The 18,173-nt window shown below is 58.9% G+C and overlaps 1 protein-coding gene across 6 annotated transcripts in view; it reads left to right on the plus strand.

The window, feature by feature from the left end:
- The first annotated feature begins 8,765 nt into the window (after positions 1-8,765).
- BAIAP2 (BAR/IMD domain containing adaptor protein 2) overlaps positions 8,766-18,173 on the plus strand; it is a 51,156-nt gene continuing 41,748 nt past the window's right edge. For all 6 annotated transcript variants that reach the window (XM_087750522.1, XM_087750519.1, XM_087750517.1 and 3 more), the window contains exon 1: positions 8,766-8,885. In XM_087750522.1, coding sequence (XP_087606648.1) covers positions 8,814-8,885 — 72 coding nt within the window. In that variant the 5' untranslated portion in view covers positions 8,766-8,813. The remainder of the gene's footprint in view (positions 8,886-18,173) is intronic.

Below are 18,173 nucleotides of genomic sequence, written 5' to 3' on the forward strand. Positions count from 1 at the left end.
GCCGGATCCAGCCACCGTGGCATTTAACGTGACTTGTGTGGCAATGTAGCATCATCGCCCGGCGCAGGAGGCAGCGGCTGGGGGAAGGGAGAGGCTCCGCTGGGAGACGACGCTGCCTCTTCCCCGCTCCCCTCCGCAGACAAGGTCCCTGTCCCCGGGGGACGCTGCCTGCGGCTGCCCCTCTCCCGTGGGCTCTGCCTGGCTGGGGACCGCTGCCTGCACAGCCCCTGCTCTTGCACCCTCCCGGGAGTAATGCGTGAGGCTGTGGGGGAGAGGGAATTACTGCCAGCGTTATGCAAGCGGCATTGCCTTTAAATAGACTCTTATTCAATGTTGTCCAGGAGGCAGCGGAGCCGCTGAGGTTTTGTTCGTTCGCTCACTGGGGCTTTGTTTTCTCCTTCTGCAGCCCACCCCCACGATGCTGTGGAAGTTGTCTAGAAGCTGGTTTGGGGCAAAGGCCTCCTTGCCACCCTGATGGCCTGGGAGCTTCTCCCCGCTCTTCGTTAAATGGCAGCAGCCCTTTCACTCAGTGTTTAATTGAATTGTGTAACGCAGCAACGCCGTGGCAGAGCCCTGGTAGTTTCTATGCCAACGCAGCTGGATGGCGGCACTGCCTGGGGAGGCAGAGGGGCTGCCTGCGCTGGGGCGACATGGCTGTGCCCCCCAAAACGGCTGCACGCCCCCAAAACGGCTGCACACCCCGACACGGCTGCACGTCCCGCTGCCTCAATGTTTCCTTAAACCCCCGTGGAAAAAAAAAAATGGTGAGCTGAAAATCCCAGCGGCAGCTGATTTGCAGGCCTTTCGTCTGGGTCAGGTTGCTTTTTGGCACGAGTGAGCTCAGAGCCGCAGCGGGGGCACTGCGCACGGGGGGCACGGTCCCCCGGGGTCTGCAGCCGTGAGTGCCCCCCCCCGGCAGCGGCTTTCGGCTCCCACCCTGCTGGGAACACCCTCACCACGTCCTTTGTCCTCCACCCTCCTTGGCAAACACCGCGTCAGGACCGGGCACTGCTTTGGAGAGGTTTGCCGTGGGGTCTTCCATTTTCCTTCTCCACTTCATCACTCCGCACCCTGAGCTCGCCCTGCCCCGCGTGGGGGGATGAGCCCCAGGGGCTGGGTGCTGCCCGTGCTCGGGGGTAGCGCTGGCGGTGTTTTGTTTTGCGCTCAAGGCCTTGTAACGCCAGCCTCCCCCCAGCTCCACGCTCAGAACCACGGGGAATCAGCCGCTGGCTCCTTCCTTTTCCCTGTTCACATATTTTAAGTGGCCTGGTGTCACGCTGAGTCACCAGCGGAGAGATGGAAGAGGCTTTGGCAGAGAACAAGCCTGAGTTTTGATAGTTCAACTGTGGGAAAAAAAAAAACCAGCGCAATTTCCTAATTAGAGCAGCGATGGGAACAAAGCAGGTTTGTTAGAGAGCTGCGTGGCTGAGTTCGGGAATGTGACCTTTGCTGGCTCTTAGTGCTAGACAGGAGCTGTCGGTGTACGGTGGTGCTTGGCAGTGGCTGAAATGCTTCAGCAGTGACTGCTCTGACGTAGGAGAGCCAGAATTTCACCTTCTGGGGGAAGCCAGACCCGCTGCCAGATGGGTGGAAGGAGCACCGGGAAATGGCGGTTGCTCCCGGGTCACCCACTTTTGCCATTTCCCCAAACGTGGGCTGGTTTCCCTGCCTTGCAGTGGAATGTGGCTGCTCAAGTCGTAGGTGAAGCAGTGGACGCGCGCTGAGTGTCTCTGCAGGGCCATCGCCGTGAGGTGACCGACGGTCCCCAGCCCTCGGCCATCCTCCGGCTGGCCTGACCGCGGCACCAGCTGCTCTCGGCACGGGCTCGCAGCCGGGCTGTGAGGAAGGGCTGATGCCGGGCTGCACCCAGGCCTGGAGCGAGTCACAGCCCAACAGCACACGATTCATTAGCAAGAGGAGGAAACGAGTGGAGGCCAATCCCCAGACTGTGCCTGTGCCTTTGAATAAGGAGGAGCCAACGCTCTCGCGTGAGCCCATCCGTGCAGAAAGGCTGGAGGTGCCGTGCGGGGAGCTGGGTGGCCTTGGGACTGGAAGAGGAGCGGAGGGAATTTGGTGTTATGTGCTTCAGCCCCGAGAACCAGCGTTTCTGCTGCAGCATGGGAGCTGGTTAGGGCTGCGACAGCCTGACTGAACCCCTCAGACGTGGCCATGGAGCAAGCAAACATGACCGAGGGCACTGTGGGGCTGGGGTCTGGGACCAGTCCAGAGCAGCGTTGGCTTGACAGAAGGGAAGAGGTGACACTGGGCAGGGAGAGGGCAGGTAATGGCAGCGGGGCCTGATCCTATCCCTTCAGCCTCCTCTCTGTCAGCCGCCGCTCCGCAACCGACGGGTCCTTCTCAGGCAGGGGCTGGGCAGGGCGCGGAGGCAGCACCCAAAGGTGCCTGCAGCACCCGGTGCCCCCGTGCAAGGCATCGGCTGGAGGCACTGCCCCGTACGCTTCCCCGAGTTCAGCAACGTGATGCAAAATCCCATCGTGCCAATTATGCAAATCACATAAACTATTCCTGTTATTCAGAAGTATCCCCAGAGATCTCCTTAGCAATCTGTAATTCAGCATTACTCACTCATGAAAGCAGGAGCTGGGGCAGATGAGGAGCGAGAGGGGCTCTGAGCCGGGGAGCGAGGAGGAATTGCTGACCCCAGCGCGTGGCGGGGCTCCTCCGGAGCACACAGCACCGCTCCCACCCCAGTGTGGCTTAGCAGAGGTTGGGTTTGCTGTTTGCTTTGAAGCTGAGATGTCTCCCTTCCAAGCCTCCCCCAGTCCCCGTGGAAGGCAGTATAGCCAAGGACCCGTCCGGCTCTCCCACGGCCGGTGCCAGCCCCGCTCTCCTCCTGCTGCCCCTTCCCCTCCTCCAGCAGCCACGGCCTTCCCCCATCCCACTCATTGCCTCCGCTCCCTCCATCTTCGCAGTCCCCACCACAGCTCTCGGCATCTGCAGCGCTTTGTTCTCCCACCCACTCCCTGTTTCCTCCGTCATTCGGGCTCCTCCCTGCGCTTGCTCTCCCCAGGAGCCTCCCGGGAGAGCCGAGGCTCCTCCATGCCGGCTTCGCCACTATCCTGTGCCGCCTGGCCTGTGTCACCCCTGCCAGAGTGGGCTGGGTCTGCCCATGCCCTGCCCGCAGCCATCACCGCACCAGCCGGCAAGGGCAGGGGGGTCTGCAGGGGACACATGAGCAGGTCCCCGTCCCCCCCAGCCAGGAGGTGGGAGCTGGGGGCTGCCAGGGCCATGCTCTGGGCACGCTGCCACTTTTCCAGCTTTATTTTAACCACGCAGGCAGGCTCCGGCTTTGACCTGGGCAGCAAGAGCATCCCGGAGACCTACCAACAAAGCTCTGCCTTTTGCATCCCGCTCCCTCGGAGGATGCGGGAGTGTGGGGGCCCGGGGGTCCGTCCCTGCAGCGGTGCCGGCTGAGCGCTCGGCCAGCGCCTGCCCCCCAGCCCACGCTCCCTCCCCGGGGCCACCACTTATTTTATCACCATTAGCGACCCCGGTGATGAGACCTGACCGTAGCCTCAGCGCGCAGCCCAGGCTCCCTGCATCTCGCAGAAAGGCCGGTGATGGCAGAGCTGCTTTCCAGCAGCCGGCTCGGCTCAGCCCGGCAGCCTCCCTCACCGTAAGCGGGGCCACGTGCTTCCATACAGAGAGCAACACAGATAAAGAGCTGCTGTGTCACATCAGTGAGCAAAACAGTTCCCGGTATACAAATACCTGGAAACAGCAACTTGCACTGCGGGGAGTCTTGTTCAGATGCTGCTTCCAACAGGATTAGGGAAAACCTGCTCGGGATGATGGGGGGCCAGCTACTCCACCGTGCCTCAGTTTCCTCCTGTGTGAAATAATCCTGGCCCGCTTTGTAAGCTGCGGTGAGTCCTGCTCGGCAAAGTGCGAGGCAGGAGCTGGAAATCGCTGTCGCCGCTGTTCAGACTGCGCTGGGTTTCAGTGCTGCAGCTCCCACCCAGTAAATAAGAGCCTGAATTGTTCATCCCTTGCTAATCCTCAATAAATGGCTTTACTCGATTTGCTGTTTGTGCTCGGGGGGATTTAACCGGCTGAGAGCTTCTGGCACAGGCAGGGAATCTCCAGTTTTATGACAACTTTTAAGTCCTGACCCTACAGAACAGGAGGTGTAAACTCGTGCGCGCCTCGAGGTAGCCCAGGGAGCAACACATTGGAAGCGGCACGTTTGAAGTTGCACACTCGACGTTGCACACTCGAGGGATGCGGAGCCCATGGCGGTGGAAGGACCAGCGCTCACCGGTATGAACGGCAACGGGTACCGGCGAGGCACCGCAGACGCTATTGCCGGCATCCCGGTGAGCAATGGGCGTGCTGCAAAGGGAAAAGCAAAGCTGTGTTTGGGTGGGTGGCTCCAGGATTCGGGTATTGGCGAGGGGTTCACTGCCCTGGCTCCTGCAGAGGTTAGCGAGGTGCTCAAAAAAAAGCGAGGGATCAGCCCGGCGCTGAGGAGGGGACCCCTGCCCGCTTGGCAGCGAGCCAGGGAGGCAGGAGTCCGAGCTGAGCGAGGCAGACGGAGAAAAGATCCGTCCTGCACTTGCAGCTGGGTTGGTTTTGCTCAAATCCATTGGGCTGATTCCCCCATGACCCCCAGATGTCAGAAAAATCACATTTAAATTATTCTAGAAATAAATAACTCCTGGTGCAGCATGGGGAGGGTTCACAGCTGACTGCGCAGCAGCGGCGCGTCAGGACTCTGATGGGGAAGCCATCTGCCTGAGACAAGAAGTACGGAAATTTCCTGGTAATCTCATTAACAAGTTGACACTTGCAGGTACGCGCCTGCCCTCGGCCGGGCTGTTCGCAGGGGTCACTGAAGGTTTTATCCTTTCCTTTCAGTGCGTATCAAAGTGGAGGAAAAGGGAGCGACGGGCACGGGCTGCCGTCAGCCTGAGCTGTGGTTGTGCAGGGAGCGGGGCAGCCTCTGCCGCCGTCCCCGCCGTGGGACCGTGTTGGCCAAGCAGGTGAGTTAGAGATGGAGGCGGCTTCTTCGACCTGGTCCAGCTGCCTGCAAAGGTGCCCTGGTCCCTGCTCGGTCGCTCCTACTCTGACACCATCCCTCTTCTTTCGAGGTGCAGAGGAGCGAGCAGCGACCATGCAGAGCCGTTCCCGGTGGCAGCTCACCTGCCCGTGCCCCTTGGCAGAAGTGCCGGCGGGATGGCGAGAGCGGGGGGCTGTACCTCTCTTTCCTCCTCTCCGTATCGGCTGGTGACACGTCACGTTGAAAGGCATGAGGGATGATAACCCACCTTTATTTTTTTCCTCTCTCCTGTGTCACAGGAGCCTTTCCTGAGGCACCGAGGATGCAGCAGCTCCCATTGACCCCGTGCAGCATCGTTTTCCCCTCCCTGGGCAGCTATGCCGCCCTGCAGCCACCTCCCTCCATCCCTCCCTCCCCGGGCAGCCACCGCACCCGTGGGCCGCGCCGGGAGGTGCGAGTATGTTCCCACCTCGCTGGAAACCCAGAAGAGCTGTCGCCTGTCCCCGGCTGCCCCATGCCACCAGCACCCTCGGCCATCGCTGCCCCAGCACGGCGCTCAGTCCCTGCGCCGGGGCGCGTGACCTGACCGGGAGAGCTGGCGTGACGCCACGCTGGTAATTAAGAAGGAACCTAATGAAACTTCGAAAATAGCACAATTTCCTCCCCACACCTGCAGCCGAGCGGGGTGGATTACATAAGTTGGTGTTGCCACAGCAACTTCGCTCCACCCGGGGCTGGAGGTGGCCGGTGCCGCGTGTGTGCCGATGTGCCGTCACCCCGGGGAGAGACCCTGATTTTGCAAAGGGAGGGAATTACTCCAGGGACGGGGATGGGTCCCAGCTCCAGGGCCGGCGGGGCCATCTCTGGGTCAGTGCAGGGCTGCCAGGGTTTTACCCCACTGGTGTTAAAGGTCTGGCGTGGCGGGTTTCCCACGTTGCACCCACTGGGTTTTGCTTCTCCGGTGCAGGAAGGTCCCTGCCTTCCGAAAGGGCGTGTGAGAAGCGCCGGGAGGTGCCACGGGTATTTAGGTAACCCATGAGGGACTCTGCCACCATGGTTACCCTGGGCACGCTCCAGCTGCCGCCGAGCCCTGGGGAGTGAATCACCCTGACGAAAAGACAGCTAGCAACAAAAAAAAAAAAAAAAAAAAAAAAAAGCAATCAAAGCAAATGTTACGGCACGAGGCAAAGGCAGGTTTTTCCTGCCACGAATTCCCAGGGTGCTCCGGGCGGCTGCGGGGCGGCAGCTCTGCCTCGGGCTCCGGCAGAGCCCCGTGGGCCGCGGGCAGCACGGATCAGCCCTGGGCGGCCGTTGCCAATCAAGAGTTTGTGACATGGGAAAAGCCAGGGGCGACAATAATTGGGTAAATCTGCCTCTTAATGTGAGGATAAGAAATCACTGGCTGCTTCCAGACAAAGACTCGCTTTGGGAGCAGGGGGGTACGAGGGAGAAAGGTTTTCAGCACTCAGATTTCCTGGGGATAAGGAGAAGCAGAGGATGGAAAGAAAGTGGAGCGGCTGTCTGAGAGCAGGCCTAGATGTGAGAGATTCTCGGAGGGTCGTCCCAAAAGGCCTCTTTTATTATAAGAAATTACAAATCCTTTTATCTTCTTCACCAGAGGAACAGCTTATTTGAATTGCTGGGCTGTCACACTGGAATTAGATGCAAGAACCCCCCACATCCATGACGTAGCGAAGAACTTACATAACGTAACTAAAAATAAGGTGATGGAGACGCGGATAGAGGCACTGTCTTCCTGGACGCTTGATCTCAAATCCTTTGCTGGCACTGGAAAGCCAGCGAGGTGCCCGTGTCCGGCCGAGGGAGCAGCATCGTGCCGGAGCCGACCGCAGCCTGGCCGCTGGGGATGGAGCAGGCTCGAGCGGGCACTGCGAGGTCCCTGCATCGGCACAGCCGGGCATCCCTCCTGGGAACGCCTGCCGTGGCAGCCTTGCTCCCCGGTCTCCCCTGAGGTTGTGTCCCACTACCGCTTCTCTTTCTCAGCCCTCGTGGGAAAGGGTTAACTGGCTGCTCCAGAAAAATGAGAAAAACCCCTCTCAGGGGTCATAAATTCTTCCCTGTCCTTTGGAGTGTGAAGCCGCTGAGGGGGTCGAAGCCAAAACAGGACGCAAATGTGGCCAGAGTGAGCAGTCGCCTTCCCAGCTCCTCGCTGGGGCTGGGATGGAGAACGGGAGGCAGCAAGGGGAATAGAAACGGGAGGTTTGGGGCCAAGGTATAGACCGTCTCGGGTACTCAGGCTCCTTGTTCTCGGAATTGATGGAGGAGACAAGGGAGAAAACCACACTTGGCTGCTTAACTGTTTCACCGCTTCTCATGGCAGAGAGGAGGGAGAGGAAGGAGAGGAAGAAGGCTTGGCCCGAGGGCCGGGACAAGGCAGCCGGTGGCGGTTTTCGGCCGTGTCCTCCAGTCCTCCTCTGTACGGCCACAGGCACATGGGGACGGCCCCGGCAGCGTAAAGCTGCCTTTTAACTATGGATCGCCCTGCGGAGAGCGGCAGCCATGGTGGGGAGGGCTGTAAGGGGGACAAGGGGCGCTGGCTCCGGGGCACAGCCCCGCTCCTTGTGTCCCTTGGGACCTGGGCAAAAGTTGCTGCCTCTGTCCCGAGGGCCGGGAATGACGGGAACCCACAGCTTCGCTGTCCCACAGCCCGGAGGGCTGGTAAGGGACTCCTTGGGGAATCCCAGTGCCTGCAGGGTGACGAGGTGTGAGCCCGGCTCTCCCGGCTGGCCAGGCGGGGGGACAGCGAGGGGACAGGCAGGCAGGGGCTGCCGCTCCTCCTGCCTGGGCTGGTCCCCCCCCGGCCAAGCGCTGCTCCAGGCTGAGGACAAGCACCATGAGGTGTGCCGCACCGGGCCGGCCATACACCGTGGTGACTGCTCATCCCACCTCTGCTCTCCTGGCCTTCCTGGGCAGCGTCGCTGTCTTTCCCCATATAAAACCAACACCTTGCAAACCACCGGCTGCTCTTCCCCTTCCGGCTGCTCTTCCCCTTCCAGCTGCTCCTCGCTCATCCACGCTGCACTGCACAACTGGGGACCGGGGCATAGCACCAGGGGCGGGATGGCGTGGGGGGTACAGCGAGGGTGTGGCGTGAGGTATCTGAGGGATGTGGGTTACAGCGAGAGATGCAGGATGGGGCATAGTAGGGGCATAGTATGGAGTATCATGGGTTATAGCGTGGGGTGTAGGATGGGTTATGGGGCATAGTGGGGGTATGGGATGGGGGATAGGGTAGGGGATCGGGAATGGGCTATGGGATGGGGTAGGGGATGGGGAATGGGGTGGGGAATGGGGTAGGGGATGGGGAATAGGGTATGAGATGGGATACAGGATGGGGATCGGGGTGTGGGATGGTGTACGGGATGGGGAATGGGGTGTGGGATGGGGTACGGGGTGGGGATTGGGGTGTGGGATGGGGTACGGGAGGGGCACAGCAGGGTACCGGAGGCGGGTTACAGGAGGGGGCACAGCACGGTGCCTCCCTCCTGCCCCCCGGGCCCGCAGCCCTCCCTCCCCGCCCCCCCCCCCCCCGCCCCACGCCGCGCCCGGGCGCTTCCCCGCCTCCCGGCCCCGCCATCCCCGGCCGGGGCGCGGAGCTCTGCCCAGCCCGGCCCGGCCCGGCCCGGTGCGGCTCCTCCCCGCGGGGCGGGCCCGGGCGGGCGGCGGCCGCCGGGAGCTGATAAAAGGCGGCGCGGCCGCTGCTCCCCGCCGCTCTCCGCGCCCGCCGCCCGGCTCCGCGCCGCTCCGCGCCGCCCCCGCCGCCCGCCCATCCATGGTGCTGCCCGGCCCGCCCAGCATGTCCCGCTCCGAGGAGGTGCACCGGCTCACCGAGAATGTCTACAAGGTGAGCCCCGGCAACAGGTGCCGGCTCCAGGGCACCGCTGCGGTTTATTTGGGTTTTTTTTTCCCTTTTATTTTTAATTCCCCCCCCCTCCCCCCTTCCCATCCTCCCCGTCCTCCGCCGGGTGCGGGGGCAGAGCGGCTGCGGGAGGGAGGGGGAGGAGGAGAAGGCGGCGGGGGCCGGGGCCGCCCCCGCTCCCGCCCCGGGGATGCGCTCGGGCAGGCGGCAGGGAGCGCCCGGAGCCGCCCGGGGGGGACGCGGTTGCCCGGGTCGCTGCCGGGGCCCCGCCGCTCCGGAGCCGGGAGCGGGGAGTGAGCGAGGGGCAGCCCCGGGCAACCGGAGCCCCCCGGGCACCCGGAGCCTCCCGGCCGCTGCTCTGGGGGGGCCGGAGCCTGCGTGGGAATTTGTCTTCTCCCACGGGCGGGCAGCGCTGTCCCCAAATCACCCCGGTCCCAGGCAGGCGAGCCCAGCGCCGCCGTCACCCGCTTTTCTGCAACAGCTAAAAGCGATCAGAGCCTTTTCTGTGTCTGGGTTGTAGCTGGAGTTCATGAATCTCTCGATTTCTTTTTTTCTTTCTGCTTCGCTCCCAGTGTCGTGAGAAAAATAAAATAATTTATGTGCTTTAATTTTCCTCGTGAAGGAAGTGGTTTCTGCTCTGCTGGGTCCTGCGACCAAGTCTAATAAAACCTTTCTAGCCTAACATGTAATGCAGGATGTCATTTGTTAAACTGGAAAGCTTGCATGATTTCCTGCATTTTAAGTGGTTAGATTGAGTTACCTGGGAGCATTAAGCAGAAAAAAAAAAAAGCTCTGATAGAAAAATTTAGTACAAAAAATACCAAAGTAATGAAGTTCTAAAGTCTTGGGTTTTGGGATCCTGGGGCATAACGGCTGCTCAGATGGAGCTAATGGCACCCAAAATCGTGGCTGCTCTGAATGTAGAGCTGGTCTGCGAATGGAGGCTTCTGGCTATGGCATTTAACTACAGCTGGGGCTTGGGTGCCTGGGACTCTCTGAATGCAGCTGGTGCGCCCAGGCTCGCCGCCCTGCGCGGTGCTCTTGGACTCGGGCAGAGCCTGGCACAGCGGGGTGCTAACGCGGTCCGGTCCCGGCGCAGGTGGGAGCCTTTCCCTCCAAGGGAGCCGGGTGTTTGCCTATCGGCACGGCTCGGCCCCGGGAGCTGCCTGGGCAAACAGGGCGAGCGCTGCTGGAGCTCGCCACCCACCGGACGGAGTGACGGTGCCCTTGGTCTGGGGACAGTTGCTGGGAACAGCTTCAGCTGGTGACTCAGTTGTTGTTTGAGGTGTGTTGTCCTCGAAGAACTGTGCTAATAGCAGGTTTGCGGAGCAGGTCACAGTTTCCCCGAGTGCCCTTGCGCAGCCCTGTAAGGAGCGTGCAGGGCGGCTCGTGGGCCATCACCGCAACTGCGCTTAAGTGATGTTTGTTCCCCTAAGAGACGAGGGGTGGACGCAGGCTGGGCTCTTCCCTTGCCTCTGACTTCATCCGTCCTGCGCTGCGTGAGCCGTGGGCCTAGAGACGGAGCAGAGCGCCCTTGGCCCGGAGCAAGCAGCAGTGCCGTCTCCATCGAAGCCTGGCTGAAGTGCAGAGGGTGCACGGGGGCCTCTTGGCCCCAAGAGCCAAAGATGGACTCGAGAGGAGTCCAAAGGTTTCTGTCAGTTAGTGAATACTTTAATTTCTCGGTGTTTTAGTGGGAGCAGCCAGGTGTAGGGAGCGAGGATTCGGAGCTGGAGGCAGATCTCAGTTTTACCCAACATCAGCGTCTCTGCGCTGGGAGCTGGAGGAGGATGGTCCTGACTCCGTTTGCGTTTTCTGCAGTGAATGAGGAGCCTTTTCTCCTCTGAAGACAGCAATGCTTTTCTTGGCCTCTGGAGATGTGTGGCATGGGGTGTGTGCAGAAACCTGATGTTTGCCTGTTTCTTTGAGGACTTCAGCAACCTCCTGGAGCCCAGTGCGAGGGCTGGAGGCTCAGGGACTGCGTGGACTCTCTGAAGCTCCGCAAGCTTTGGAGTCTCCCTGTCCAAAACCACCCCCAGTGCTTCACATCCCTGTTGCCCAAGTATTTTTTTTGTCCTGTGCTTTTCTGACCTGTACAGTAGCCTGAACACCACTGTGGTCAGGAGGAGACAACCCTGAGGAAGGGGGACGATGCCGGGGGAGGTTTGTTCCTTGCCTTCTCGCAGCCACCGAACCCCACGCCGCAGAGCAGGGTTGCGGGGTGGGCGGCAGCCCCATGCTTTGCTTCCAGCCGCTGCTGTCGCCTTGCCGGGGTTCTGGCAGCAGCCAGACCAGGGGGTCGAGACGGTTCCCCGCGAGGTCTGGAGCAGGAGCAGGCAGCTCTCCGCGGCTGCTCCCTGTGCCAGGCACCCTCTCCCGCGCAGGCTTTCCCGAGGCGTTCTGCTCGGGAAGCCCATTGTAATCATTTTCCAGAACCAGCGCTCACCCTTGGAGTGACTGTGCTAATGAGATGGTGGAGGAGCTGTCAGCCGCCCCCTTGCCGATGCTGCCACTACAGGCAGCTGCCTACACATGTGTAGTAATTACAGAGGGAGACGGAGGCTGCTGGCACCTTCCGCCAACGTAATCCCACCGTCCCTGAGCTGATTCACTCGCGTGGACCCCGTCGTAGCAGCACAGCTGCTGGGCTCTGCTGTGAGCACGGAGGGGTGAAACCTCTCCGGCTGTGGGTGCAGGGTCAGGGTGCTCGGTGGCAGGGCAGCTCTCGGGCTGCTCCCCGTGCAGCCGCTCCTGAGCTCCGCTCGTCCCTTGCACAGAACTGTCTATTTGCAGAAAGGAGGGACTGGCAATTCTTCCTTCCCCCGAAGACAAATCTGTCTCATTTATGACAGATCAGATTATTGTCATTTACAGGCTAACCTCCATTTCATTTTAAAGCTATTTCTTCGTGTGGAAGATGGTTTTGCAATGGTGTATGAATAGCTCCGTGTTTGAAGAGGTGTTTGCTTAAAAACACCCCGAACTCAAAACCTAATTGTCTTGCACAAATGCAGACATAATTCCTGATAGTCATTTGCTACACATCAGCTGTAATAAATGTTATTGCTGGCATAACAGCCTCTTGCCTCATTATCTCCAGGTCCAGAGGGAAGGGGAGCGATTCTTGCTCAAGTGAATCAGAAGGGAAATTGTGGGTGGCTTGGTGCGTTTGGCAGTGGAGGGACGATGCGGTGTGATGGGATGAAGGAGCCGGCCCCTGGAGTCAGCCTGTGCCACTGCCGAATTCCACGGGCTCTGCTCTCGCTGTCTCTGCTCCCTGCCCTGGGGCTTCCTGCACCCCAGATGTGGGCAACCTGTTGGCTGGGTGCCGAGGCTCTGAGCCGACCGGGGTGGTTGGCGGCACCGCTGCACGGCTGCCATCACCAGCAGCACCCTGCTGCCGCGGGCAGTGGGTGCCGCGTGCCTGTGTCGCGGGGGAGCACGTCAAGCTCTGCAAAATTCCTTTCCCAGCAGCAACTGCCGAGGGTGGCAGGGTGGAGGCCAGGCTCGTCCTGCGGCGAGCAGGGCCCAGGGCTGTGGTGTCTTTATAGGGCAACACGCTTTTTGCCAGGGTTGCATCTTTGTAGGCATCTTTGCTCTGCAGCCGAGTCTGTTTGAAGCGAGGCTTCGTGCTGGTCCGGCCGCAGCGTGGTGGGCTCGGCTCCGGCTCCTGTGCTGCCGTGTGGCTTGGCACTGGGGTGGTGATGGGGGCTGCCCTCGCCTTCTGCTGCTCCGTCCCCTCTGCAGGTGTACCGTGCTGCTGCAGGCCGGGAGAGTGGTTTCTGACCTCTGCTGGGATGGTACATCTCCAAACTGTTGAAACTTGTGGATGAAGTGTTATAAAGCAGGTAGCTCCGAACTTGCCGAAGGTCCCCCAAATCGCTTCCCGTGCTGCCTGCAGCTCCTGCTGCTGAGATGTGCTGCTCCCTGGGATGGAGGCAGCCGCTGGCTTTGCCTTCGATGCCTTGTTGCGTTGAGTCTGCTCATGGCTAAGGTTTCACTCCCATGCTGCTTGTGTTGCAGGGCAGGGTACAGCACAGGCCAGCGCACGGCAAGCACCTCCTGCGCCGAGCTCCGGGAGCTGAAGCCTTTGGCCCAGCGGAGCCCCTGGGTGCGAGGTCTGCGGGGAAGGGGCTGGGTGACCGTCCCGGCTCGGCAGCGGGGAGGGCTGGGGGATGGGTCTGCCGTGCAGGGGCGATGGCTGGTGGGTACTGAGGTATTCCCCAGTGGGTGCTGTGAGCCAGCATGCTGGGGGGCTCTGTGCAGGTCCCCATTCAGGTTTCCTTCAAGCCCAGACCCCAATGACAAAGACGTTCAGAGCTCTAGCCCCGAAACTTGGTTCCCTTCATCCTCTGACATGACAGCTAGTAGAAATGAAATGACTTTAGGTGTGGATCCTGTGGTTTTTTTTCAGATTCCCTTGTTCCTGAGCTCTTTTTCCAGTAAAGATTGTGCTGAGCTGTCTGGCTTTAGGGCAGGACCTTGTGAGAGCCCTAGCTGGAGGACGACGGCTCAGCCATTCTCACGGGCTTGGAGCAAGCTTTGGGAGTGCTCGGTGTGGTGGGCTCACCGGCGGCAAGGGAGGGATGCAGCTCAGGTTGTGAAATGCTGCTGCTGTGTTGTGTGTTATGGTACACCGAGATGCCAGGGACTTCAGCGGGATGGGGATGTTCCTGGCGGCAGAGTTGCAAGGTGGGTGGGTTGTAAGCAATTGAAATCAGCCCCGCTAACAAGTCCGGCGAGGCTCCCTTCCCAGCAGAAACTTGGCTCTTAAAACTATGGGGCTGTCTTCTGATGGCGCGGGGCAGGACGAGCTGAGATGGGGACAGCGCTGGGGTTTGTTTGGGCATTAAATATTAATAGAGAAATAACGAAAGGAGTTCCTGGAGCAGGGCTGACCCATTTAGAAACAAAACTTCCTTACAGCTGAGCCACTTTTGCAGCATGACTGTGGTGCAGCAGAGAGTCCCACGGCCCTCGTCATGGTCACATAACGTCCTGCTGTCACCCGTGAGCCTCCCAGGAAAGCCGTGGGTGCCAGGCTGAGCCCAGGCCACCCATGCCACTGCAGCATCACTCTTGCAAGGAGCCATTGCGCCTTACTGCTGCATATGGGTGGCAAAGAATGGTACTGGGAAAACACTGAAGTTGGTTTTTTAGCTCAAAGTCCATCACTTGTGTTCCCTGAGGTGTCTGGGACGTCCCCAGTGAGCACTGCACAGGCTGTCCCTGGCGGGGGGTGGCTGGGAGAGGAGCCCGGGGCACGGTGCCCGCTGCGGCATTCGTGGTGATGCTCATCCCTCAGACAAATCCAGGAGCCTCCTCATGCTGATCCCTGGTTGTCTGGCCCTTTGCCGTGTTGCGGAGAAACTGGACACGAAGTCTAGCTGTAATTACGGCACCGTAATCGGGGCAGTGCGTGCGTTGCTGAAGGGCTGACGCAGCCGTGCGGGGTGAGGTCCCATCCCAGCAGCGTGGTGATGCACCGCAGCCGGTGCCGCCGCTGATCGATGTAGGTGGTGCTGAGCCCAGGTGCCCAGCAGACTGCAGCTGCTGACCCTTTCCTGCCCCAACAGCGCAAATGAGCGCCTGCTTTTTATTTTGCTCTGTATTTGGTGTTAGGAGCTACCTGGGGAGAACCATGCAGCCTGTTTTTAAATTTTTTTTTTTTAAAAGCCCTTAAGGAGGTGTCGTGCAGGTCTTTCCTATGCAGGAGAAATCTGATACAACCTGAACCAGCTCCATTTCCAGCTTGTTCTTGGGGAGGAATTAAACTTTTACTTATAGGCTGACTATTACGGCATTGGAGCAGCCGGTAGATCCTTGCTGTAGCATGGAGTGCACTTAGAGGGGAGAGACGGGGCCCTTATTTTCTATTGCCTCTTCTCCCCCTAATTCAGCAGGCCCATGTCCTGGAGACCTCGTGCTTTGCATTAGTTTCATTTTTGGCAGCTGAGTAAAGCCGTGCCAATCCCAGAGAGCTGAGTGGTATTACCCAGGGAATTTAGTGCAGTGGAACAAAGCAAAGCCCTTTCAACCTTTAGCTGCCAGGTTTTTTGTCTGTGTTTTTCTAAACTCTGCCCAGGCGGCGTGTGGAAGGCAAACAACTTGTGGGTGGTGCTGATGGAGCAAAATTTGAGGGAGAAGGAGATTTGCTTTTATTACCAGAATTTTGCTGAGCATCAGCTTTGCTGTAGTGTCCTGCAAACCTGGCTTCACCTCACCAGCTGAAGAAAAGCCCTGTCGAAGCCTGCACGGGCACCTCTGCCCCCCCCCCCCCCCTCCATGGGAGCAAGGGTGGGGGGCGGCTGGGAGGGTGCACCCACCGGCGATGCGACCTGCAGCATCACGGGAGCAGTTACAGCACCTTGCTGTCTGACTTCGGTGTGCAAAGCGATTGCTTGTTGAGCGTATTTGGTGCCATAAATATGTTTATTTTTCAGTGTTTCTCCTTAGCAGCTGGTGGCTTTTCAGCTTCTCACCTGGAGGGGGATGCGAAGGTGTGTTAGTTCTGGAGTCATCTTCCCTTCCCACCCTGGGAGTGAGAAGGCAGCTTGAAAAACTCTATTTTTATCGCTGTAGTGAAGAGCCCTTTTCAGTGCCCTCATCCTGCCGGGCTGTTTTTGTTGGACAATGTCTTAAAAATACTTTCAGCAAACTTCTGCCTAAGGTTTCATGAATTTTTTGGCCTCCCCCCCTTCAGCTGGTCAGTGGGACCTTTTCTGGGGGCTTTTTTCTTTTTATTGCTTTAAAAGGGCTGTTGTTGGTCAGCGAGGAGCAGGATCCTGCCCTGAGCGGTGCTGGCAGCCCCCGGGGCCGAGTCATGCTTTGGTTCTCTCCAGTTTGGGGAAGATGTGCTGAATTTTGGAAGGGGATTTCCATGAATCTGTGCCGCCGCCTCCATCCCCACAAGACCTGCAGCTCGAGAGAGAGCGGCTCGGCTGCTCTAAGCCTTCGGGCACGGTGCTGCCCTCCCGGGGGCTGCTCTCCATCGCTGCCATCTGCGCCCGCCGGCACTCAGCGTGGCACCACGGGGATGGCCGGTGCTCGCCGATGGTCACCCGTGCTCCTGCTCTGTGGATGATGCTTTGTCTGCAGATCCTGTTCTGTCATTTATTCGCTAAGCTTCGTGCCTCAGGAAGATATGTTTACATAGGCACTGCTGCAAAAATAATTTTATTTATATATACATGTATACATACATATACATAAACACTTACTGCACTTAACCTAACAAACTGTTTAAAAATCCCTTCCCCACAGAAATTCTGCCAATATTTCTTCTGCATGAACGTCATTCAGGCTCAGATGGCTCAGGCTGAGCTTGAGCGTGGTGGAGGCTGTAGCCACGGCTCTCCTGGCAGTGGGGACGTGTCCCTGTCCCCACCGCGGGCAGCGATGCCATGCCTCCAGCTGCTTCGTGGAATAACACGGGTGGATTTTTTTGACTGAAGTTAAATGTGATGTGGGAAGGATGGAGCAATCCTCGTCAGTGTTAATTAACTCCTGTGCAATTGTCTCCTACAATTAGGGAAAACAACTTGCTACATGACTTGTTGCTACAGGTTAATTTTCTCCTTTCAAGCTGAGCGTGTTCACTAAACTGCTCTGCGCTGCCCCAAAGCAGCTTCCATGTGCACTATGTTGCTGCATAGCTTGACCCGCAGTCTTAATTAGCAGTGAAGTTTCTCGTTAGCCTCCTGCTTGCCTGTCAAATCTCTGGGCATCATCATCTGCCCTTAGCAGGGCTGCGTATGGTGCTGTGGGACGGACCCGAAAGCACTGAGAGCCGCTGGGGCGGTGGGATGGTGGCTTTGGGGCATCGCAGCTTGGGTTGGGTTGATGCTCCGGCCTCGGAGCAGCCGTCCTCAACCCGCCGCTCCATCCAGGAGCGGGGCTGCTGCTGTGTGCTCCTTGGAGGATCGAAAGGATTTCTCCTACCAACAAATACCAGCACCTAGGTGATGCCCGCCCCCCCCCCCCCCCCCGATAGCGTGCTCGACACTGGCCTCTGAGCTGGCATCCCGCGCGGGTTCCTGCTCACTGAAATTAGAAAATGGCTGTTAGAGCTGGGGGAAGGCGCTGGCTGAGCCTTGCACACATGCACCCGCGGAAGAAAATTAAACTGTCACACTTTCCAAAGGCCAGGCAGCAGGAACTCGGGATAAAAATGCCTCAGGCAGAAAATGAGCTTTATAGTGTTTGGCCAGCTTCAGATGAGGTGACAGATGCTTAATCAGCTTATTTGCCATAAGTGTCTGTCTGTCGTCTTCCCTCCCCTTCCCGGGATGGGACGCTGCCAGCAGCGTGGCATGGAGGGGTGCAGAGCCCTCGCTTCCCAGGGAGAACACCCGTGCATCACTGCTCGGGGTGTGCAGGGACATTTAGGCATTAAATTTAATTTTCTGGTGGTACCCTTGGTGGGAGGCTGTCGGGGCAGGGCGAGGGGTTGTCCCTGAGGTGGGGCAGGGCCTTGGGACCAGCTTCTGGGCTGCTCCGCTGCAGCCGGGCTTGGTCTGGAGGTCGGATTTGCAGGGAGAGAATGGAGATTTTGTTGTCTCTTCCACAGCTCGGCTGGGAATTGGTGTCTGGTTTTAGAGATGCTATCAGTGCCGGGGATTGAATAGCTCTGGCAGGGGAGGGTCAGTAGCTGCTGTGCCAAACGTACAAAGAGCCGTTCTTCTTTGTGATCCGATTATTCCTCCCCCCCATGTTTAAATAAGGACCTTAAAGCGAGGGAGGAAAAGCTGTCAGACAGCGCTTCTGGTGTTCACCGACACCCTAATTTATGCATTTATAGGCAGGTGGAAAGTGACACCAAGTGCTTTGAGACCGAGGTGTAATTCCTTGCACATGGCTTCAGCCGTGGCTGGCACCAGCACCATGGGGATGATGGTGGCTTTGCTCTGTCTTCAGCTCCTTGGTGGTTATTTTGAATACCGCTCTTCAGCCCTTTCTGCTTGTCCATGATAGACCAAGCTGGTGCTGCTCTCCAAGGCCATCCCAGCAGTGGGACATCACCAGCTGTCATCTCCCAGAACTCAGGTCAACTTTGTGGTTGGTCTGAGAGCTGTTGCCTGCTGTCTCCAACAGCCACTTCTGGTTGATATTATGGTTATATTTGCCATATCTGATAATTTTCTGGTTTGGGGCATTCACTTATCTCTTACTGTGAAGCATCTGCATGAGGCATCTCTCACTGGGCCGCTGCAGAGCCACCTTGTTATTGACCCTCTGCCTTGTGGTGTTCAAAACCCAAGCTTGGTCTTCCTCACT

Source organism: Nipponia nippon, unplaced genomic scaffold (assembly GCF_047370975.1).
Source record: "Nipponia nippon isolate SJK-2023a ecotype South Korea unplaced genomic scaffold, ASM4737097v1 scaffold_14, whole genome shotgun sequence".
Taxonomy (NCBI): domain Eukaryota; kingdom Metazoa; phylum Chordata; class Aves; order Pelecaniformes; family Threskiornithidae; genus Nipponia; species Nipponia nippon.